Raw genomic sequence first — 24,959 nt, 5'->3', positions numbered from 1 at the left:
ATGTCATTTTCTATATTCGGTAGTAGCTAGTGGCAGTGACAGGGTGTTTAGTTATGGTATGCACTATGTACAATTTAAAAAAAAAATGGAATACACCTTCTTACAGTACATTTTCAGTACATTTTTGCCAAGGCCCTGCGGTTACACCCGCGTAGTTCACGTTTGCGTGAGTTTACGGGGATTAAATATAAAATAAATATAAGAGATCAGTAGATCCAGAGATTAGTCCCACAATACCACAAACTTTACCTCGTTATAATAATAATATACCTACTTAGATATCATATGGCGCTTCACTGTTATCATGCTTGAAGTAAAGATGTAGATTACGGAAAAACGAGCTTTTCACGTATAGTGACCTCGTTGTATAGGTAATTGCGTATCTTTGCAGTACAAATCAGGAACGAAGAAAAATCGAGGTAGAAGTTAAACGATAATGAAAGTTAGGTTAAAAGATAATCCAAAGACTACTTTGCTAACGTACAATACAAAACAAACACTTTTAAACAGTACCTAAAGTCTGTTAGTAAGGACGCAAGGTTCGCGAGGTAGCATCTAGACTCTTAGAGTCAATCGAACTCAGTGGGGTCTCAAATGAAAGCGCACTGAAAGAGAATTTTGATGACTCGATTGAGTGTACTTAAAGTCATGACCTTCGGGGGTTTTTTCAAAATTTTCAATTTTATATTATTTATACAAAACATAAAAATTAACGACATTTTAACGACAATTTATAAGTATCAAAGGATACTTATAAAAAAATTCATTCAGGGGAAATTCAACAGATCATATTTCTTTGAGATAGCTGCTTGCGTGATTGCAAAATATCTTTCCAAATCGTGCAGCAGAAAGTGAAGAGAAATGGGTCGGTGCAGCTGTCATAATTCATCTAGATTAGCACTTTCCAATTTAACTGCATCACCGATTATTTTTAATGGATATCATACTTAGGAGCCTACAAACTAACGATACGAAAGTTTAATTTCTTTACCATTTTTTTTTCAAGGGAGATCAAAAGAGAAGATTCGATTCGGAGGGCGTAGGTTTTAATACGACTTCCAACTTTTAAGAAATTAAATACGTGCCTCAAACAGTGAAGGAAAAACATCATGGGGAATCTTATCTGAGAATTTTCTCAATTCTCTACGTGTGTGAAGTCTATCAAAGTGTGAATCCATATTGCGCCAGCGTGGACTATTATTTTAACCCCTCATTCTGAGAGGAGACTCGTGCTCAACAGTGAGCCGAATATGAGTTGTTAATGATGATACTCAAGGGAGGTGTGGTTTGTTTATATATACTCGTACATATTTACAAAGTAGATATATATAACTTATATAATTTAGACCTCTTTAATCCTGCCCTATTTCAAAATCCTTTATCCCTGCCAAATTACATATTTGAACGTCAAGCGGTTTTCCAGATTTCGTGATGAATGACCTTTCGCATTTATATATTAAGATAAATAAACCCAAACCTAACCTAACCCCTTTCAGTCTCTTAACTTACCAAAATAAGACCCTAGAATGGCAGAAAATGACCTTGAGTGAAGTCACGCACTTGTGAACAATGTGTGTAGGGTTAAAGGCGCCTTTGACAGATATCTAACACTCCCCTTTTCCACTCAAGTCACTCTCTCCGCCTATCCCAAGTAACCCATAAAGAATTACACAACAAGAGATGTGGACGACTCGAACGCCACGAGCACACTGAAGCCGTGCTTACTGCAAGTCATTGCAACACGGCGATAACATAGCCGAATATGATACTCACGGGAGGTGTGATGTCTCTGGTGGTCCTAGAGTGCAGCGAGCGCGGGGAGGACCGGTCGGACGGCGAAGGGCTGGCGCTGGCCGAGTGGATGCCGCTGCTGCGACCGCCTGATCCATTCTCCGTTTGGTAACGTTCGATGACCTGGAATAAATAAATAAATATATATTAAGAGCGCGCTGCGCGTCGGTACGATATGGATAAAATTCGAAGCGCAAACGAGACGCCGAATTGTGACTTTCACGTGAGTGAAAAGCACGGAGCGATTGACGCGCGACGCAAATTTTATGACGTGAGCGCCAAAACCATTTTTACCTAATTGCAAGTAAATTAAACGAAAAACAAAATGGCCAGTTCAAGATATATGCATAATTTTCAAAACAAAAATTTAAGAAAATAAGTTTGCTTTTCCTGAGATTGAAAGCAAAATGTGAGCAAATCATGTATTTTTAAAAAAAATAAACTATCGAGAAAAGTTTTACTTACATATTGTGTATTTTGTATAGTTATAACGAAGCTAACACTTTGAAATATCATTTACCCAAATATCAGGCTCCTAACTTTTCCAGATTCTGAGATCCAGAACCATTTGTAACCACCAAATTACATATTGCACACTCTTAATCACTAGCGGAAGCCCGCGACTTCGTCCGCGTGGAATTCAGTTTTCACAAATCCCGCGGGGCAAATACTATATTAATTCGCCAAAACATAATATTTCACTTAGTAATTGGGTATGTAGGTAGGTAATAACAATAATAATGAATTTGATAATATTTTCAATATGTTAATCCTGGATTAAATTGATAACAGAGCAGTGTTCAGATCATGTCCAGTGCGTTACATGCAACGTTATCGACACGCACCCCTCACGTTTGATGATAATAAGGTCTGCCTTCTTTCAACCGAAATGAATACGTCGATCGTATGTGGTTCGAACGAATTCGAATTGGACGTTTCAATTCGTTTTGGACGAATTCGAACTAAGGTAATTAGGTATTTTTATGGTGAGTTACAGCCACAGAACAACTTAGTAGTTTCCCTTAACATATAAGCAACAGCGCACGTTTCAGAGATTTATTTTCTTTGAACCGGATGTCATTACCAACCCATATTCGGCTACTCCTGAGCTCGAGTCTCCTCTCAGGATGAGAGGGGTTAGGCAAATAGTCCACCACGCTGGCCCAATGCGGATTGGCAGACTTCACACACGCAGAGAATTAAGAAAATTCTCTGGTATGCAGGTTTCACTATGCTCTATCCCCACTATGCCACCTGTTTACGTGTTGGCAGGACATGTCTAAAAGCTCAAAAGTATACAAATATTTATATTCCGGCAAGCATTCATCGCAACACGAGTATTTGGTTTGTCTGTCTTGGAGTCTGAGACTGGTTTGGAGTCTGGGTTTGGTCCAAACTTAATGGAGATAATATTTAATTACGACACGATATTAATAATCATGATCGGGAGTAACTTTAGCGTGCTCTTCGAGAAATTCTGAATGAGAAAAGTTGCTGAGATTTTAAAGGAAGAATCGCTCCATATTTTCCGATCCGATCCAGGTTTTAACCTCTCAATCCAAAGCTGTACAGGCTAACCGCTAAACCATTGAGACAGTTAAAGAAATACATAAAGTTCAGTAAGTCAAGTCAAAAGATAACAGGTACATTTCCGAGCATCGCTACCAGCTTGTAATACTCCCTTATCAATATTTCACTACACCTAATAACTAATAAGTATAAATTACTTGGCACATTGATAATAATTTAATATCTTTGCTAGTGGCAATGACCTCAGATAACAAATTTATTTAAGGACTCTGTTAATTACCGATACACATGCCGGTGAATCTGTGCTATCTAACATATTACTATCATAAAACTACATTGGGTCCTTTATTGGGGGCTAGCAGACGCCCGTGACTTTGTTCGCGTGGATAACTGTCGCGAGAACGGGATAAAAGTAGATAAGTTGCTCAATAGCCTCCTCTACATTTTAGTAAAGTCTTATTGAAATAGGTTTAGCCGTTCCAGAGATTAGCCTGGACAAATAGACAGACAAAAATTAAAAAGTCTTCTTTTTGTGTTTTGTATTGTGTACATAACTGTAAGGTTAGACGTAGATGAGAAGGGAACGACTCTCTAAGGCATATGAGTCTGGGACCTTGGTCTGTTGGGGAAAGGGTGTATCCTGAGGCCCCGGAATCCATGTTGAAATGGGGTTAAAAATTAGGAAATCTCCCCAATTTTTAACCCCGTTTTAACATGGATTCCGGAGATTTCATTTAGATTCCACATTATTGTAAAGTTCTACTAAAATGACAAAAACTAAACTACTAAGCCACTTACTACCCTTAGGTATGGGTAAAATACACATACTATATCATAATACACATGTATCATTCTAAGCCAATGCCACCGACAACTGTTTCCATTTAAACGGATACAACAAATAGCAAGAAGTAGTAGAAATGAGCATAGCTTTAGTACTTTCTTACTAACTCAATCACAAAGGCCACTTCACTCGAAACAATAACAACAATTAATCATCAAAGACCAATAAAACGAAAAGAGAAACTCCGATAATGGTGCAAGCAAAAGAAATGACCTCGTCTTTTCCATCGGGAAAGTAAACAATGATGTGACTTAGCAGCATCTTCGCAAGAAAACCGAACGACACCAAACCGATTATGGCATTTATCAGGTCGAGATACAGGGTGGTTTTTGTGTACGTAAGGTTCCCACGAGAGAGATCGCGCGGCACTGTCTGTTGTAGGCACCGGTACTGCACTGTGGGACGGACCAAATATAAGCTAGGGTTGCCAGCCTGAGCAATGATGACATGGACAAAGTGGTTTATTAGACTTTTTTTAATAGACATGCTTGTGATATGTCTTTAATTGTTTGAATTGCCCCCTACAACCAAAACCAGACCGTCTTATGGATTTGGAACTTAGACCTACCACCCTTCTCACACACACACGCCAGCCGATCAATTTCAATCGATATAATTATTATTAGAATAGCTAAAGGCCAATTACAAAATCTTAAACTTCCAAAAATTACTCTCTGGATTAATCTTAATTAAACTCTTTTTAGTTTTCTATAAATATTTTTTTTATTGCAATTAAAAAGCTTGGTAAGTAGGTATAGATTTTAACCAATATCTAGGTTCATTATCAATGTATCTTGGTCTTTGGAAACTTTCAAGTTTACGAAGTTAATTAATTCCATTAGATACTTTAGTATAATAAAAAAAATTGTAAAGCTTTAAAGAGTAACATTTTATTTTATTATCTTCTACTTAGGTAAGAATCATTTATAAAATCTAGGCACAGTTCCTTGCATTAAACTTTTATAAAATATTTTTTTTTTTAATTTATGCCAAATATTTCAAACAATAAAGTTAATAAAACATATAAAACAAGCAAACCTTTGCCATTCTTACACAAAAAAAAAAAACAAAAAAACTCACCCAACTAATGACATACAAAATAAACACTGCAAAAATACCATACAACGTCAACATTCTACACCTCCCCACTGCCAAGCGGACACATACATACAAAATAAACACTAAACAGTATCACAGACATTTTAATCATCCGTGATAAATTACTTTCACGATGCCTTCATAATTAAAAAAAAAGATATATTTTCCTTACCATTTCTTCGATCGCCACAGACTATCTGCAATGGATGGACGTGTTATCGTGATAACGAAATGTTATCGTGGCGAAGTGTGATAAATTTGTAGTTTATCGTAAAATCACATTGTCGCCCTGGTGTTGTGCTCCGGATCTTATTGTTGCTTATCATGGACACAATCTATGTGTATGAATAATTTAGTGTATGTCTGTTTACCTCAAAAATACTAGTATGACCCGACAGATATAGCAGCGACAGTGTACCAGTGGGATTGTACCATCATCGTGTGGTAGAGGAAACATGTCTAACAGGTCCTAGGACTTGTGACCTTGGGTGTAGGTTTTAAGGATCCTTTTATAATGCATTAACACTCACACATGCCCGACATATTCTCCACGCCCGCACTAAACGATGACTTCTCTATCTACTACCTAAATCTAGTCACATAATGTCACACATTCATCCGTCCAACCCCCAAGCGAGACGTAATTTAGTCGTATATATGACGCTTAATCTATACTAATATTATAAATGCGAAAGTAAGTCTGTCTGTCTGTTACCTTTACACGGCTAAACGGATGAACCGATCAAAATGAATTTTATTTATTACAATAGTAAATGGGACCTTGGAGCAAAAATAGGGTACTTTTTGACCCTAAAATAAAAATAGAAGGGGGTAAAATATGAGTTGAAAGTTTGATTGGAATGTCCTGCATTTGAGTTACAGTTTTAAAAATTTATTAATAAATCATAAAAAATACGAAATATACTATGGTTCAAGAATTTTTAAAAATCAACTCTCTAAGTGGTGAAATAGTTCGAAGTTTACATTGATTTGTACGAAGACGAAGTCGCGGGCGTCTGCTAGTGAAAAAAAAAGTTCTTTAATACAATATTAATCACTAGAAAAATTATTGTCAACCCTAAATTATAAGGATCACAGTAGTATGTATAGCGTGTTTACTGGTAAGGATTCTTCTTCGTAAGGTTATGTTTACATCATTAATTGGATATGGGGCTTGTCGTACACGCCTCATCAACTCTTGCGTTACGGTACGTACGGGCTTATCATGAGAAATAAATTGTATGGATAGAATTAAATGTAACAACATTACACAAGTAGTATGAACGGCTTCAGATGTTTAACGATCGTGTGCCTAATAAGGTCGGCACATATCTGGCGAGACGCACTGAAGAGTGCATTTGTTTCTGTCAAACTGGCCTGTAGCCAAGTGGTACGTCGATTCTCTTTCTACAATTGCAAACGCTTCGAAAACTAAAAAAATGTATAGGAATGATATTTGCTATCGACAGATCACGTGATCAAGTTGTCGATCTTTAATTTCAATACATTTTTCTAGTTTTCGAAGAAAGATAATAGACGTGGCTCTTGTTTACAGGCCCTGGTATGGCGAATTTTATGGTTCGCCCCCTCTAGGTTTGGCCATAAACATTTTCATATTTCTCATGTAGAATTCAGTGGACCGCGCATGCGTTCAGATATTGTTATTTCCATTCATTACCTACATCATTCCACCTCATAACATTGACAACCTACTCATATTTTTATACTCCTTTAATTTTATATAATTATGCCTTTTCATCAGTGAATACAAGTATATCGTCTTATTCTTATATCAACATATAAAACATCTACGGCGACACTATTATTGACTTCGTGGGCGTTAAATTAATTGAAAAGTTAATTATCGGCACACCCTTTGATCATAATGCATTCTCCGCAGTCCGCTCCGGTACGGACTCATTGTCTTTGACTTAAATGTATTAATTAATTATATAATTAAACTGGTGCATTTATAGATCGATAGGTCCGGTGGTTAACCTATTTTCTACTAATCATGAGGTCCCAAGTTCGAGTTCTGAGTTAAGCTATGATAAATTTTCGATATTTTATGCTTTTTTGTATTGCTCCCGACTAACAAGTTATTAAAATTCCCGCTGATTACATAATACTAAATGGTAATTTCCCCCATTTTCCGGAAATCAAGTTTTCGTCGAATCTCGAAACTATCCTGGTTATGTTTAGATGTTTTAGGCATGTAGATAAAATGAGGATGAATGAAAGAAGACTAAATCCAGGACAATAAAAGCCAGATCAAGATTCAAGAGTATCCTGAACTTGAAGGAAAGGAAGAAGCTTAAGTGTTACGTAAGGATCGTAGAAGAACTTGGTAATACTAACCACTATAGGATTGAGGCGTAATTATATATTATGTATTTATGTATGTATGGTGCAGTGATAGCCCTGTGGATACGACCTCTGCCTTCGATTCCGGAGGGTGTGGGTTCAAATCCGGTCCGGGACATGCATCTCCAACTTTTCAGGTGTGTGCATTATAATTAAATATCACGTATCTCAAACGGTAAAGGAAAACACCATGAGGAAACCTGCTTAAGAGAATTTTCTTAATTCTCTGCGTGTGTGAAGTCTGCCAACCCGCATTGGGCCAGCGTGGTGAACTATTGGTATTGACCTAACCCTTTTCATCCTGAAAGGAGACTCGAGCTCATCAATAAGACGAATATGGGTTAATAACGAACGATTGTATGTATATGTAATGTGTGTATGTATGCATGTATATATGTACGAGTATATACGGAAAAAATTTCTTACTTATATAACCTAAGTATATCTAAATAAAAATGATTGACGTTTATTAATAGGAAAACATTGAAAAAACTAGCTCCAGGGAATATTGCTTGTAATAACATCATTTACCTAGTTTTCTAAAACAATATATAATTTGAATTGTAATTTATGGTTATTGTTTTGTTGCACGCGATTTTAATGTTAAAAAAAACTGCATAATATTGAACCTTGAGATTTTTTATTATACGAGTAAGTACTAATAATGCGACTTTACTTAACCTCGACATGAGTCTAAAAGTGGAATTCATAGACGTTGTAGGGGCACCGCCAGGGGATCATTCAGCCGCTGAGTGTCGAATTTAACCTTTATTTGTTTGAGAATTTGACACTCAGCGGGTGATTGATCCTCTGGGAGTGCCCCTACAACGTCTATGAATTCCACTGTAAGAGTCCAACCACAATCAAGGGAGACAAAAATGGGGTCTGGGTCTATAGCCAAGTGGCACGTCGATTCTCTTTCTACAATCGCAAACGTTTCGAAAATTCAAAAATGTATAGGAATGACACTTGCTATGACAGGTCACGTGATCAAGTTATCGATCGGATCTGTCATTCCCATACATTCTTCTAGTTATCGAAGCATTAGCGTTTGTAGAAAGAGAGAAAAGTTTTAATATTAAAATAGGACTGTACAGGACTAAAATATTAAAATTATCGTCACATTTTCTTTATTTCTGTAGAAGAGAAAGTTTTTTGGGTCAAATATGCCGCCCTAGGCTCCAGCTCACTTAACTTAGCCTACTAGTAAATCCAAATGGTTTCAGACCTCTATTACTATGAGATGCTTGGGCTAATAGGCCTATGAAATACTTTTATGATAATGAAAATTTATAAACCCATTTTTATAAAATATTTTATAAAATAGCAGTGAGCATTTTCCACAGGCCGAATGTTTTTCTAAGGACGTATGAGCGTTGCGTGGTGATTTTTAACTAGGGTATGCATTACAGGTTTTCAACTGTACAAAATGGGAAATTCTTCCTCCAATACGTGCATGTAATGAATCCTCAGGGTATGCATTGCGTTTGTGCATCTATGAACTGCACACCACTGCGCATGAGATGCTTACCTTGTTCAATATAGCAGTGGCGAGGAGATCCTCGTACGTGGAGGACTCTGTCGGAGTCTGCGGCTCAGCGGCATACTGCGCCAGCGCCGGCAGCGCGGCGGCTTCCTCCACCACCCGCGCGACCAGCCGCTTGAGTTGCGCGTGGGCCCCGCTGGCGCCCAACGAGGGCCCGTGACCGGCGTGACTGGGCCCTGAGTGCTGTTGCGGTAGATCTGGAAAAGTGGAAAACACCTCTTAATTTTATTTTAAAACTAGTGGACCCGGTCAAGCTTCGCTTTGACTTATGTGCACTTCTTCCCTATCCCTACTCTACCCCTACCCTACCCCTACCCTTAAACATTTGTATGGGAAATAGAAAACGTTTGTTTTTATGGTTTTCCCGGCAATTATTCTAATTTTTCTCACCTTTTAAACCTTCCCTATACCTCCACGAACATTTGAAGACCAAGATAAGATAAATCCGTTCAGCCGTTCTCGAGTTTTAGCGAGACTAACGAACAGCATTTCATTTTTATATATATAGATTTACAATTTTTTTTTTATTCTTTACAAGTTAGCCCTTGACTACAATCTCACCTGATGGTAAGTGATGATGCAGTCTAAGATGGAAGCGGGCTAACTTGTTAGGACCAGGATGAAAATCCACACCCCTTTCGGTACACCACACGGCATCGTACCGGAACGCTAAATCGCTTTTGCCGGTAGGGTGGTAACTAGCCACGGCCAAAGCCTCCCACCAGCCAGACCTGGACAAATTAAGAAAATTTCAGTCTGCCCAGCCGAGGATCGAACCCAGGACCTCCGTTTTGTAAATCCACCGCGCATACCACTGCGCCACGGAGGTCGTTAAAATAATTATAATTTTAGTTTTAACTTAACAACATTAAGTAAAATACGGTGCTTCGTTTTTATGAACTTGTCACAGCCCAAAAATGAATTCAAAAAGATTATTGATAAAGGCTTTATAAAAATGTCCACATGTATCTATGTCGAATTTTTCGATCGAAATCGCACTCAAAGTCGTGCCGCAAACGCTTTTTTCTAATATCATGATTATATTTAACTAGCTGACGCCGCGCGTTTTTACCCGCGTGGTTCTTGCTCCCGTAAAAATACGGGGATAATATATAGCATATAGCCTTTTTCGATAAATGGGCTATCTAACACTGAAAGAATTTTTCAAATCGGACCAGTAGTTACTGAGATTAGCGCGTTCAATTAAATAAACAAACTCTTCAGCTTTATATATTAGTATAGATTAATTTTCGGGTCATCATCACTACCTAAACTTTTGCGGCACGGTTTATGTGCGATTGTGTTCATGTCCACTACTTACATGCTTATTTTTGTTTCATGTGTGTAAATCTTATAAGAATATTTATTCGATACAATTAAGTAAATTGATAATAAGTTCATGATAAATTAAAAATACACTAAAATTACGATCGTGGTATTCCAAACTAGTGATTCACAATCAATAAATTTCAACAAAACAGTATTTGTGATGCAAATGTACAGCTGTGAACAATAATAGCATTCCAAAAATGTGAGCAACATTCGTTACGACTGCTACGATTATTGTGATGTTTACACTTGTTTAATAACTCCGTAATTATTTATGTAGAACATTTTTTTTTTTTTTTTTTCTTGTTGAGTAAATGCCGTTTAGCTCCATGTGGAACCACTACGACGTCACCGGTAGGGGGGTGGGCGAGCGCGGAAGCATCGCCTGTGCGTAGAACATTTGTTTATATCTGTATTTATATTTGTAGACCTATTTGATTGGGTACCTACTTAACGAACTAAAGATACATAGTTTAATCGGACATTAAAAGACCGTGCCTACGTTACATGAGATAATGTTCCAATTTAGGGTTCTGTACCTTATTAAAAAAACCCGTGCCCTTATAGGATCTGATTGTTGTCCGTCTGTCTGTCAATACCCTTGCTCGGGAACGCGTGAATTCATCGTTTTGAAATCAAAACCGTAAATAATCAAGTCTATTATATAGTCCCTTAATGTTGTAAAATAATCTAACTTTTACACGTAAAAAGAACATATCTATATCACAAAACCGTATATTTTGACATTCCCACGGGAATCAAAACTCAAAGGATAATTCCCGTTAACGTGGAATTATTAAAGGACAATGGTCTGGTGTTTGTTGATAGAATTCATAAGCGTCTACTAATGTAAACTATTACAGTTTGTAGAAAATAATTTATTTAATTTTTTGAAACAGAGAAAAAGGTCCAATTAAGTCCAAAAACTAAAATATATTCACATCAATTACATTTAAATAATTGAGTATGGCAACCATACTATTTATACGAATATTGCATATATCGGACAACTAGGGACGCGCACGATACCGAAAAGCCAGTATCGAATCGAATAAAATATCGTCATTGAACTACACGTATTCAATGCATCAGTTTAATTTCGGTAGAACAAACATATAAACTAATATTTATGACGAATTAATATAATTATTTTGAAATATTTATAAAATATTTTGATTTTCAAACAAGTAATAGTAATTAATTTAAATGCAATAGGTACACCTATTTAATTTAAATTACTTATTTCTAATCATGACAAAATACTGCTAAAATTCACTCTTACTTGGCGGCATTTTACATTTAAGTAATAAAGTAAACAAAATATAATAGTCAAACATGTTAATAACAATTATTACCAACAGTAAGCCATATGATATATTTTAATAATCAAAGGAAAGGAACAAGTGTTTACAAACGTATTTATTGTTTAAGTATGTTCGTCATGATTTTAAATAAAGGTAAAACGTAAGTAAAAATAGTAAGTCATTTCCTGAAGATTACTTATTGATTACAAAAATAACAGTATCGAAAGGAGATCGATAATCATTAATCGATACTATAAAGTATCGATATTTTTACGTGTTCCTATGACAAATCATGCACTAACAATTCGACTGTGAACTGTCAGTCAGTTGTCACATCGCGTCGTATTTTCGTTGTTTGCGTACTTAAGCGTTTTGTAAATCTTGTTGCATTTTTCCGATACTTATCAAATGATTTTCTGTACCTACATTCTTTTTAACGACCGCTTATGTTTATGGACACCGATTCTCCCGCTAAACTACTGACTTAAAACACTATTGTATTAAATTCCACGTTGGTTTTTAGATTTAACTAGGAAGGTTCATTTTTATAAAGTATGTATATTATCCATGTCTAAGAGAAAAATGGGGATCAAACCTACTTTTTATGTTCTTCGATCGAACCCAAATACCCGGCTTCATAATAATGGAATACTTAAAACTTCAATTTAAAAATTAGGTCTCTATTCGTTGTTGACAAAACATAACCTCTAAAACTTCAAACATAAATATCTCGAATTCCAGACTTCACATAATATTAAACCATAAGAATAAATTGTTAAGAAAATAATTATCTATCATTTTATAATTTTTTCATTCATAGACGCTTGAAAAAAATGTCAGCAAAAATTTGTTTGGAAATAGACCATTGTCCTTTGGCAAGTATAAACTATCGTCTATATTACAAGTGAAGGGAGAATTTTAAAATCTATGTGTTTGCAATAATTAAATCACAAAAACAGTCTTTATACAAGGAACGATTGTCCAAATTTTTAATTGAATTAATTAGCGTTTTTACTGTCACAAGCTTAAACAGCTTTTCATTTATTTTTAGTATAGCTGTACCTAGTTAGTAGAGTAATTTGTACGGAATCCTCGGCGGGTGATTATGGCTCGTACTTGTCCGACTTTTAAATGGTCTTGCGATGGTAAGATCCCTGTAGCTTCATAGCTTGCATCTCCAGTTCAGGGCAGTGCAAGTCTCACAATAGGCACGTAATTGTGCATAAATTATCCGATATTATCCGACGTTACAGCAATTTACGACAAAAACATTATCCAAGAATAACAACGTAGGCTTGGTAGGCTTTTGAGGTGTTTTCATCTTTTTGTACTCTCTGACAGTGTAATTCTTTTATAAGACAAAAATAAAGTATAAATATGAGGGTATTTCATAATCCACTGTATTATAAGTGGGTTGGTGGACGCCCGTGACTTAGTCTGCTTGTAATTAAGTGTAAAGTGTATGTTACTCAATGACCTTTTCTATCTTCCGCCTTTTAATAGATGGGCAAACATACAGACAGACAAAAGTATTAAAAAGTTTGTTTTTTTGGATTTTTTTTCATTTATTGTTACCTATTTCTTAGTAATTGTTAAATGTGTTAACTTAGTAACAATCCTTCTTGTTACTTTTTACTTTAAATACATAAGTACTCGTATTTATTTATTGTTAGGTACATATCTGTCTTAGTAACCATGATTTTAACAAAAATTTAAGAATCATTATTCAAACTACTGAGTTTAGCAAAAAATCCACGTTAAATTATCTCATGTTTATTCATAAGCAAGATTTATCTCGTATCTACTAATTAATTGTCGAAGACTTTTTGCCAATCTTCATGCTTGTGATTCTGTATTATGTTCTGCAATCTCTTAATGAGTGCTTCTATAAATACTAAAATGATTCTTGGAATTATATTTTTTTTGCTAATTTTTATAAATGTTTTTACAGTCATGTATTTACGAAGATTTCCATGGTCATAGTAAGAAATGATTTAAATTGAATCATACCTCATCATTATCAACCCATATTCGGCTCACTGCTGAGCTCGAGCCTCCTCTCAGAATGAGAGGGGTTAGGCCAATAGTCCGCCATGTTGGCCCAATGCAGGTTGGCAGACTTCACACCAACAGAAAATTAAGAAAATTCTCTGGTATGCAGGTTCCCTTATGATGTTTTCCTTCACCGTTTGATACACGTGATATTTAATTTCTTAAAATACACGGGGCTATCACGGCACTCAGCTATTATAGTGCATACTCTAGTTTAAACCTTATGCACGTCACTGCCAAATATGTCATTCTTTCATTAAAATTTCATTGCCATGTGGTAGGTACAGTGCATTCAGCAATCATGAATTTTGACAAAAGTGTTGTATTGTTGATGATCGAAGGTCGTAGTTCAAAACCTTTTTGTACCTTACTGAAATGAATGAACCGATGGAGTACAAAGATGATAAAAAACCATCATTATACCTATACTATTAGCTATTTTTGTGTCGAATAGTGTTCGGATGTTAGCGCCAAATTGTACTAATTGGCATAGTCGTATAGACGCTGATACATTCCGGATTAGAGCACGTCGCAAATATTGAACCGATTTATCTGAAATTTGGAAAAGAGATATGTTATATCTCATCGATCGTAGATCGTTAGATGGGCCTCAAAGCGTCGTGGAATTGACATTGGTTTCGCACATAGAGTACGTCATCACTCGTAACACATTTCTCTTTATTTATATTGCGGCTTGTGTTTTTACACTTCCAAAATGAACACAAGGGCACAATTAAGGGATTAAAATATAAAAAAACAGTAAATATTTTTTTAAGTCCACGTCCACTCACAGCATGCGCTTGTTACGTACTAAGATAAGATGTGCGTGCACGTCTTTGGGTAATTACATAAAATTGTGCGTTCTTTAGTATGGAGGGGTCCATCTAACGATTTACATCGATGTTATACCTGGTTTAATTTATAAACCACTTAAGTTCCAGTGGGATTTATGAAAAACAGAATTAACCCTGGTTTATCAATTATTATTTATAAGTTAATTTGTTTCATGAAAAATCCTTGATCCCTATGGGTAAACAGAACTTCACACAGCAAATAATAATCTTTCTGCAACTTACCAAGTATCTCTTCAAGCCAATGGCAAGACACGTAGAGGAAGATGGCAACACCCAGCCAGAACCCTATCAGTAGCACGGCGAGGTACTCCCACATTGTGTCACTTTGTCACGTCAGTCACTTGTCATCACGCAAGTCACTTCAGTGTCACCGGAGCATCACTAAGCAATCACTAGATGGTTACTTTGTTTTGAATAATCACTTCATTTTGGATAGAATCAAACAGTACGATATTTGGCATTTTACGAGTGAGTATACCTTTTGAAGTAAGATAATCATTTTACTTTAGCATTTTCCAAGATTCCAAAAATAATAATAATTAACTGATACTCTAAAGTATATATTTAGATATTATTTAACATAGCAAATACATAGTTTACAGTTTTAAAGCACATCACACTTTTTCGTTTCGTTCGCTGCTTAAAAAGATAGAAAGAACTAGAGAATTTTTAATTGTGCAGGAATCAACACCGACAGGCATCGGCGTACTCCTATCGTAGTATTTATATAAAAAATGTAGCGTAATTATTTTTATTAGAGTACGTGACAGCCCAGTGGAAAAGACTTCTACCTTCGATTCGTAGGGCGTAGGTTCGAATCCGGTCCGGGGCGTGTATCTCCAACTTTTCAGTTATGTGCATTTTTAGAAAATAAATATCACATGACTCAAACGGTGAAGGACAAACATCTTGAGGAAACCTGCATACCAGAGAATTTTCTTAATTCTTTAAGTGTGTGAAATCTGCCAATCCGCATTGGGCCAGCGTGGTGGACTACCAAACCCCTCTCATTCTGAGAGGAGTATCGTGCTCAACAGTGAGTTTTAGATCTTTTAAATAGCGTAGACCTTTTACGCAATGGTTAAAACGGTTTTCATCAATAGATAGAAAGATTAAATAAGGAAGGTTTATAATGTAGAGATATACTTGTAGTTTGAACAAGAATGTCGTGGTTTAGGGTTTAGTATTACATATACATAGATATGGTTTTCATAAGGACTAAGTCACGAGTATTCGCTAGTTTAAATATTTATCTATGTTTAAGTATTTTTAATTTTTTACTTTCTTTTTTCGGTGTTTTATATGTGTTCATGCTTTGTACTTGTTTGTTAAATATGTGTAGATGAAAAGTAAAACTTACTTAAACAAGTTTTTTTTGCAAGTAAGCAAACTAAGCTCTCTAACAATAGCGTTTTCTCTATTATATTTTTAACGATGCAAACGTGACAAGTTTGTGACAACTGACTCTTGACTTGCACTTTAGTGAAAATGGGAATTAGGAGTCATTGTTGGAAAGTGAAGCCTTTCTTTTTGTTTAAATGCTAAGAAACACTTTAGTTTTTGATGTAAAGATAAAGAAATTTAAATTGATAATAGAAAGTAATTCGTTTAAATCCAAAAGGTTGCATACTTGTGCTTTATTAGGGAGCACTTTAGTGATACTGTTCAATTGGATTAGCTTCCTTCTCTGCTGCCACAGATACCTACACGTTGTATGTGATGACACTTCAACTCATGAGAGCAGCAGAGGTTAGTTTTACGTGGATACTCACGTAAAACTAAACCTAACCTAACCTAACCCGGACATTTCTAGGTTTATCCTATTAGTGCCACAGCCTATTATATGACAACTAATTATTTCCTGAGGGTTGCATGAACTTGGGAAGAGGTACTAGTTTCTTTTGTCCATCATCATCATTTTTATTATCAGCCGATGGACGTTCACTGCTGGAAATAGGCCTCTTGCATGGACCTCCAAGCATAACAGTCTCGAGCCGCCAGTATCCAGCAGCTTTCTGCAAACCGTTAGATGTCCTCGGTCCACCTAGTGGTAGTCGACTACCACTGCGCTTTCTTATGCGGGGTTACCATTCCAGCACCTTGGAACCCCAACGTCTATCGGCTCTTTGAACTATGTGGCCCATTGCCATTTCAGCTTCGCGACTCGCTGAGCTATGTTACTTTGGTTCGTCTGCGGATCTCCTCATTCCTGATTCAATCACGCAGAGAAACTCCAAGCATAGCTCGCTCCATCGCCGGCTGAGTGCTGAGTTTATACTGTATGCAGTTTATGGTTTACTTGGAAACGAGCTTTTTTTTTCTACAAGTAAGTTCTTGACTACAATGGTAAGTGGTTGCAATCAAAGATGGAAGCGGGCTTGTTAAGAGTAGGATGAAATCCACACTCCTTTTGGTTTCTACACGACATCGTACCGGAACGCTAAATCGCTTGGCGGTACGTCTTTGTCGGTAGGGTGGTAACTAGTTATGGCCGAAACTTCCCACCAGCCAGACCTGGACCAATTAAGAAAATCGGATCGAACCCAGGACCTCCGTCTTGTAAATCCACCGCACATACTACTGCGCCGTCAAAAGCTTACTTGTGAGAGGTACCATTTACCATAAGTACATCGCTTGTCGGTTCGTCTTTGCTGTAGGGTGGTGGTGATAGTAGCTACGGATACTACTCACCACCAGATAAGACCTGAGACAAAATACAAGTTGATCCGAACTGGGAACCAAAGCCAGGATCTTTGTGTTGAAAACCACAGCACAGAACACCAAATTACCTACTGTGCCACAGATGTTGTGTGTCTGTGCCGCCAAGTTGTCAAGTGATACGAACATTTTTGTTTATTTTTTATTTATGAGAAGTAAAACGCAAGAAACATAATAGTAAAAAGTAGGTATGAAAGTAAAAACAAGCCTAGTCAGTTTTTGAGTTGAGCCTTGATAAAATTGTTTACCCAAACTGCGAACGAGTAACGAGTTATTGATAACATTTCCGTCTTTTGTTGCAAAACAAAATTCCAATTCCATAAGCAATCGATAGCCATTTTACAACTTTTTCTTCAACATTTCTATAAAACTGGCCATGTAGCCATGAGACGCAATGATTCTCTTTCTACAAACGCTAACGCTTGGAAATTAAAAAATGTACGAGAATAACACGTGGTTAGGTTGATTGGTCACGTGATCAATTTATCGATCGAATCTTTCATTCTCATAAATTTTATTAGTATTCAAAGCGTTAGCGTTTGTAGAATGAGAATCGACATGCCACGTGGCTACAGGATCTAATATGTTATTTTGAACTTTGTTTAATTTTAAGGTCGCGTTGCTTATCTCATATCAAGACAAAATTATACTCAAAAAGTAATTTTTTTTCTTAAAGGAGGAGGAGAATTTTTTTTCCTTCGATTTTGGATGAATATTCCGTCAGCTCTGAGTGACGTTGTCGCTAGATTTGTTGGGTTTTCACGGAAAAATACATGGAAAAAAAAACACGGAAAAAAATCAACATAGGTACCTATATGTTATGTAAATAGAATAGGTGAAGGTAGGTGGCCATAGCAAAGCGTTGATTATAGTCGCGTAGGTACGAAATTTTCAACTATTTGTCATTTTAACATACCGGCAACCACGGAGCAAGCGTCCTAACACTTTTGTTTATAAATGTACCTGTGCAGGTAACTGTTTTTTGATGTAACTTACTTGCCGGAGTCTTCTACAATTTATTAATCTACTCGTGGCTGTACATACATACATACATAGCTACGAGTATACTACATTTCAAACGTCTTAATGTATAGCTCGACCCCGTTCAAGCTGCCTTCGAGAGGTCATTCAGCGAGCGCATACAAAACATGCGCCGAATTACGCATTCGCGGTGCACACGCGTCCTCGTTTCCGTCGTAGTGCGGAAAATTGTAGTCTAAGAGACAGTGAATGTTTTGCCCGAAGTATTTTTATTTGGACAAAACCGAATACAATACCAAACTTAGCCGTAACTATACAAATCATATTCACGGTGGTAAGATGGCAATGGCTACATTTCCGCGTCGAACAGAAAAGCTGATCCTTTGCGCAAAAAGATGAGCCAGCCCTTCTGTCACCAGTACGTAACATACTTTCTTTAATACTTATATTTACTTGACTGTATTAGCAGGGCTCTGGGGATAATATCTCTTATAGTTTGTTGACTGCTAACATTATAATAGGTGATTAAATAATGTTTAGTAAATTATTTTCGTTATTTCTACCGGACTTTCTATCACTTGTGTCTCATAGGTGTATGTGCTTCTTGGTTGTTATTATTGTTTTATTCAATTACATTTTATGTGTCCAGTATAATATTTACACATTTATTATCATTTATGTCTCACATTTCTGTTTGATTTGAAGTTCAATGTTTTTTTATTAGAAAGTTTGGATCATTGAAAAACGCAACGAAACGAAACAGGCAACACGCCAGCTCTTTGTCTATTATTTTATACATTCCGATGGATTTAGTAACGTCAAATGTTCGATACCGTAATACGGTGATTATTAGATCGTACGCACCTAGATCTTGTTTTTAGGGTTCCGTGGTCAAATCATGTAAAGATGCCTTCTTGTTGATCAACAAATCCCACCAACGATCGTAGGAGCAAGATGAGCTTGTTTTTACGGCTCACCAAAGGGTTTAACCTCCCTTCTTATACGAGTAGGCTGGAGCGTATACACATTACGCTACTACAATGCTGATTGAAGGGTTAAGGGCTATATTGTTTAATTTTAGAACGATTACTATCAGCTGGGGTGTAAGGGGGATGCTAGTGCCAGTTAGTATCCTTAAATGCCAACCGCACCCTGTGGTGCACCCTGCAGATGAACCAACGAGGCTCTGGCGACCGACTTATGGCGGTTTATACATTCCCACAGGCTAGAATATTAAGCACAGACCAATGTCGCACTAAGCCGCATGCCCAACGTGGTCTTAAAAAATCTTTGTTTATGGACCGGATGTTTGGAAGTCGTCGTCATCAACCCATATTCGGCTCACTGCTAAGCTCGAGTCTCCTCTCAGAATGAGAGGGGTTATACCAATAGTCCACCACGCTGGCCCAATGCGGATTGGCAGACTTCACACACGCAGAGAATTAAGACAATTCTCTGGTATGCAGGTTTCCTCACGATGTTTTCCTTCACCGATTGAGACACGTGATATTTAATTTCTTAAAATGCACACAACTGAGAAGTTGGAGGTGCATGCTCCGGACCGGATTCGAACCCACACCCTCCGGAATCGGAGGCAGAGGTCATATCCACTGGGCTAAACAGCAGTTTGAAAGTACAAGCTTTATAAGAGGTTTATGTCTATCTATATATATATAATGATGATGACTGTCAGCTGATGAAAATTTCTTGAAAGAACTCTTTCTTAGAAGACCAATATTACATAACCCGTAAGACTAGAACCTAGATTCTCGTGATCCATAAATGCTAACTGAACCAGAGAGGCAATTTTACAACTTTATTCATTCTACGGAACCCCACCTACTGCGTGTTCTAATACGCACTTGTTTACTCGTACGAGTCTCAAGTTACCTTTCACTTTTAAAAGTCAATACGATCCGTGGTATGCTTAAAAACGTTCGTTAACTTAACGTTTGACCATTTTATCACTGTGTACTTAATTACCACTCATTACAAGATCTGTGCTAATGTTTAGTGCTATTTACCCTGAATATAAACAAATAATAAATGCCCCGCGATTTCACCTGCATAGATCGTATTTATATTATTCGTTCACTTATTTAGATTTTCAACAAAAAACTTCCAAATTCATTTTCGTGAAAATTAAATGGAACTAAGCTGAAATTATACTTTTTCAAACAAAAAAAGAATTTTCTAAATTGGTAATAAATGACGAAGTTTTATTAACAAACATTGAAAAAAATGCGCGTCAGGAACTATCTAGAACTGGTCCGATTTGAAAAATTCTTTCAGTGTTAGATAGCCCATTTATCGAGGAAGAATATAGGCTATATATTATCACGCTAAGACCAATAGGAGCCGAGCATCAATAAAGAATGTTTCAAAATCGGGGGATTTTTCCTATTGATCATTATTGAGAGCCTACGCTGCGTGCGCTGCGTAAACGGTTAAAGTTTCGCAAAAATCATGTATAAAAGAATTGTTACCCATTTAAAATTTCTAAAAAAAAGTCCTCGACAGTTCCCGTGGGATTTGTAAAAACTGAAATCCACGCGGACGAAGTCGCGGGCGTCCGCTAGAGTATTAATAATTAATCTTATTACTCAGAGTGTAACGCTCCACAGAAGGAAAACGCCGTTTCCTCGGAACAAGGTTAGCTAGCTGTAAAAGGAAATGGGGCCCGTCAGTTTCGCTTTCGCTGGAAGCGCAATGCACGTAATGTGTGCAGTACTAACATGGGCACATCCATGCATTGCGTAACGTCGTGGTGGGGCCCTTGGACAGTGGTTCGCAAATTGTGGATGAACCGAAACCTACAATGATGATGATAAAAACCGAGAATAATTAAGTTTTGCTATTTTCCGGAAGAAAACGACGGATTGAAAGAAAAACGCCACTAAAATTCGGCAGAAAATTCTCTACGTATGTGAAAATCTTACTTTTTTACTTGATCGCGCCAAACTTCGAGTCCACTCTGATATTGCAACACGTCGAACTGCGATAACCCGACCGACTGGGAAATATTTTCTATGTGACATGTGCTTTGTGTTCAGAGCGGGCTCGAAATTTGGCGCGATCTATTCCTATACCTGATGGTAAGAGAAGATAATTATGACCTATAAAATGCCTTCCTAGAACGTATTCACTTTCATTTTGAAAATGCACTAGCTGTAAGGACCACTAGGGTTACTATGTAACTCGGTGTACCATTCAAGTAATTAGTTGATAACGACGACATGGTTTTTCATCGTATTTTCTTTTTTGAAATCATCTAACATTGTATTTTCATTCAACGTAAAGACGCAATTTTCATAATTTTACTAGTAACATTAGTATAATAGTGGTAGATGGTCGCAGAAATAAAAAACCTATTAAAAATTACCACATAATGTAAAACGGTGCAGTCAAGTATATTTCGTTGAAATAACTATTTTAGATGATGATGTATGCAGTTTTCCTCACGATGTTTTCCTTCACCGTTTGAGACACGTGATATTTAATACCTTAAAACGCACACAACTGAGAAGTTGGAGGTGCATGCCCCGGACCGGATTCAAACCCACACACTCTGCAATCGGAGGCAGAGGTCATATCCATTACGCTATCACGGCTCTCCACTGGGCTATCACAGCTAGAAACCATGACGTAGTGACTCATTATTTCAATGGCACACCGAGATACATAATAGGCCCACTGGAAACACAGACTTTGTAAGGGAATTTAAGATCCTAGCGTGTAAGTTACCTACAACTCATGAGTCATCTATTAGTAGGTAATATTAAAGTACATACAATATATTACGTTTTAGAATCTGGTGCACTTATAGAGGAAACTAATGCTGTACATTTTCATATTAACTTACAGTTTCCTTCTAGTAAAAACTAACTTTGCCGACCACTGGCTTAAGCAATGTGTGTACCTACCTGCACTGTCGTTTTCATTATAAGCAAGTAGTTGTGAAGGAAGGCTTTCTAACGCCTTTCGTGGCGGTATAACGCCCAAGATAAGTATTCGATATATCCAGTGGACTTGCCCCATTGGTCGGATCTGTTCATTCCGAGATGATGTGCGGGGTTCGAGCCCTGGGTTGGGCTGTAAAAACTTAGGAGTACTTTTTAATTTTTTTGAGTTTTCGCTTGTTGGACCTGTGTCGTTAGCCGACTAACGAACACGATAAACTGAATAGGTCCGAACCTATTCAGTCCGAGATAAGAAGCTCGAGCTTTGGAGCTATTCTGTTTTTTATAGTTTTGTATAATTAGCGAGTGGCAGTTTCAAATTCACCTCTATCTTTTTTTATGCATAGTATCGTGTTAACAAAGAGAGATAGTGATGAAATCTAAACTCGAACTTGCCAGTTGTAAAAAACATCGTTACAGAATAGCCGCCCTGGGTTGGGCTGTAAAAATTTTGGATTTTCCATTTTCAACTTTTTTTTTGAGATTTCGCTTGTTGGAAATTCGGTGGTTTGTTGTCTGTGAAATGGTATCTTCAAGACGGGTAACTTCTTTTGGGCGCGGATTTTTCGAAATGGAATGCTGATTTATATTAATTAGAAGGTTTTAGCTATAGGTATTTAAAGATCGGATAAACCAATTCGAAGGTATTAATTATATTATTCATTATAATGAGAGTAAATGGGAAGTCAATCGAGACCGTTTTTTGAATTTATTAAAAAATATATTAAAAACATTCGTTACGCATTCAATTTCAGAATAGTAAATTCTTTTAAAGTTAGAGCATATTTTAATTTTCTGGCAAAGCCGACTAACGAAAAATAAATCTTTTCTAAATAGGCTCAAGTCTAGATTATCTAGATTTAGGTCGGCTTATTACCTACCAAATTATATCATACCGGCTAAGCTAGTCTAACAGGTGACTAATTGTTTTAGTAGTGCGCCCCTGATGGAAAATCATCTATACTAATATATAAGCTGAAGAGTTTGTTTGTTGGTTCGATTGTTTGATTGAACGCTGAAAATTCTCCGGTATACACGTTTCCTGACGATGGTTATTCCTTCACCGTTAGAAAATATATGAATATACATACATACTCCTAAAATCTACATGCATACTTACCATTTCTACGAACCAGACCACGGCGAAGAAGTTGTACATCTTAATCAACTAACAAGTAGGAAAAAATCAACCACTATCAAAGAATGCACAGTATGTAGCATATCAAACATTATCAGTGCGTTAAAACCACAACGTCTCCGTAACCTTGTAAGTAACCGTTGGAAAATAATTAGGATTCATTGTAGTACGTACAACGACACACATAACAAGCGATGTAAACAAACAACATAGGTGAGGCAATGCCGAGAGCTGCGTGAAGTGTGTGTACAAAGCAACAAGGTACTACACGACACATTCATATTAATATGGTTTATTTAATTTATTTTTTACTAGGACCTTGTTCACGAGATTACCGCCATGTGGAATATTGAGTCAACTTTTATTGTTCCGATAGTTGTTTCAGTCAATGGTCTTATAGCGAAAAGCTTCGACCAACACCTTAAGAAGCTTTCGCTTAACTGTTGGATCAAGAGTCGGATACAAAAGGCAGTGATTCTTGAGACGGCGCGTATTGTGAGGAGGTTCCTCACTCTGGAGTCCTGACCACCGGTTGCTTAGGCACTCAAATGTCCCGCAGCGGGAGGGTTGATTTTTTTTTCATTTTTTTTTATAAATTTTTAATAGTGTTTTGTATTTTATATTTATATTGACATTGTTAATAATTTTAAAAAAAGCTAATAAATGAATGAGAGACAGATTTAGTTTATATATACTAATATCAGTGGCGTGCACAAGGTTTTTAGGGTAGGCTATATTCGTACAAATTGTAAAAAATGGAAAATTCCGCCTGCAATGCAAATACGAATCCTCAGGGTATGCATTGCGTTTATGCTTCTATGAAGTGCACGCCACTGACTAATATTGTAAAGAGGAAAGATCTGATTGTTTGTTTGTTTGGATTGGATAGGCTCTGAAACTACTGAACCGATTTGAAAAATTCTTTCACTGTTGAGAAGCTTCGCTATCCCCGAGTGCTATAGGCTATTTTATCCATGTTTTCTTATGGGAACAGTAACCACGCGGGTGAAACCGCGCGGCGTCTGCTAGTAAATAAAATACGAGTATTATAAAAAATAATAAAAAGTGCATTTCAGGCCAGATTCAGTGATTCCAAAAATTAAATTTGCACATGATCCCTAAATTGAAAAATTATGCTGTCATCACCCACAATATTTTGATGAACTATTAAAAAAAAGCCGTACTATGGGGTAGACAAGAAAAACGACCCCTTTACCTATATGGTGGTTCTTTTTACCACTTCGTAGGCCTGATCCTGCATGGATTTGCAAAGCCTTCTTTTATCATAAACATTTTTTTTTAATTAACTATAACTCCATTATTTTTAATATAGAAAAGGCATATTCACCCAGCTGTCATAATCTCCATGGCTATATATATTACAAATCAAGTATCTTCCAGTCAGCTCCCAAGTACCTACTTGTACCTACACAAAAATCTTCTTTCACGTA

General features: G+C 36.8%; 1 protein-coding gene across 8 annotated transcripts in view; it reads right to left on the bottom strand.

Annotated features, from left to right (window-relative positions):
• The window catches only part of LOC112050963 (uncharacterized), a 144,232-nt gene that overhangs the window by 8,936 nt on the left and 110,337 nt on the right, over nucleotides 1-24,959 (bottom strand). For 4 of the 8 annotated variants that reach the window (XR_008252118.1, XM_052889496.1, XM_052887470.1 and 1 more), the window contains 2 exons: nucleotides 9,159-9,370; nucleotides 1,774-1,914 (listed from right to left, as the gene is read on the bottom strand). Coding sequence is in view for 7 of the 8 variants with exons in the window: in XM_052889496.1 (XP_052745456.1) it covers nucleotides 1,774-1,914; nucleotides 9,159-9,370 (353 nt within the window). In the remaining variant the exon portion in view is untranslated. Of the gene's footprint in view, nucleotides 1-1,773; nucleotides 1,915-4,378; nucleotides 4,523-9,158; nucleotides 9,371-14,934; nucleotides 15,191-24,959 lie in introns of those variants that run through there. The other 4 variants (XM_052888123.1, XM_052888418.1, XM_052888819.1 and 1 more) reach the window with 2 other exon arrangements.

The sequence above is a fragment of the Bicyclus anynana genome, chromosome 1 (genome assembly GCF_947172395.1).
Source record: "Bicyclus anynana chromosome 1, ilBicAnyn1.1, whole genome shotgun sequence".
NCBI lineage: Eukaryota > Metazoa > Arthropoda > Insecta > Lepidoptera > Nymphalidae > Bicyclus > Bicyclus anynana.
The sequence above is the reverse complement of the archived record's forward strand: the minus strand, read 5'-3'. Positions and strand labels throughout refer to the sequence as shown.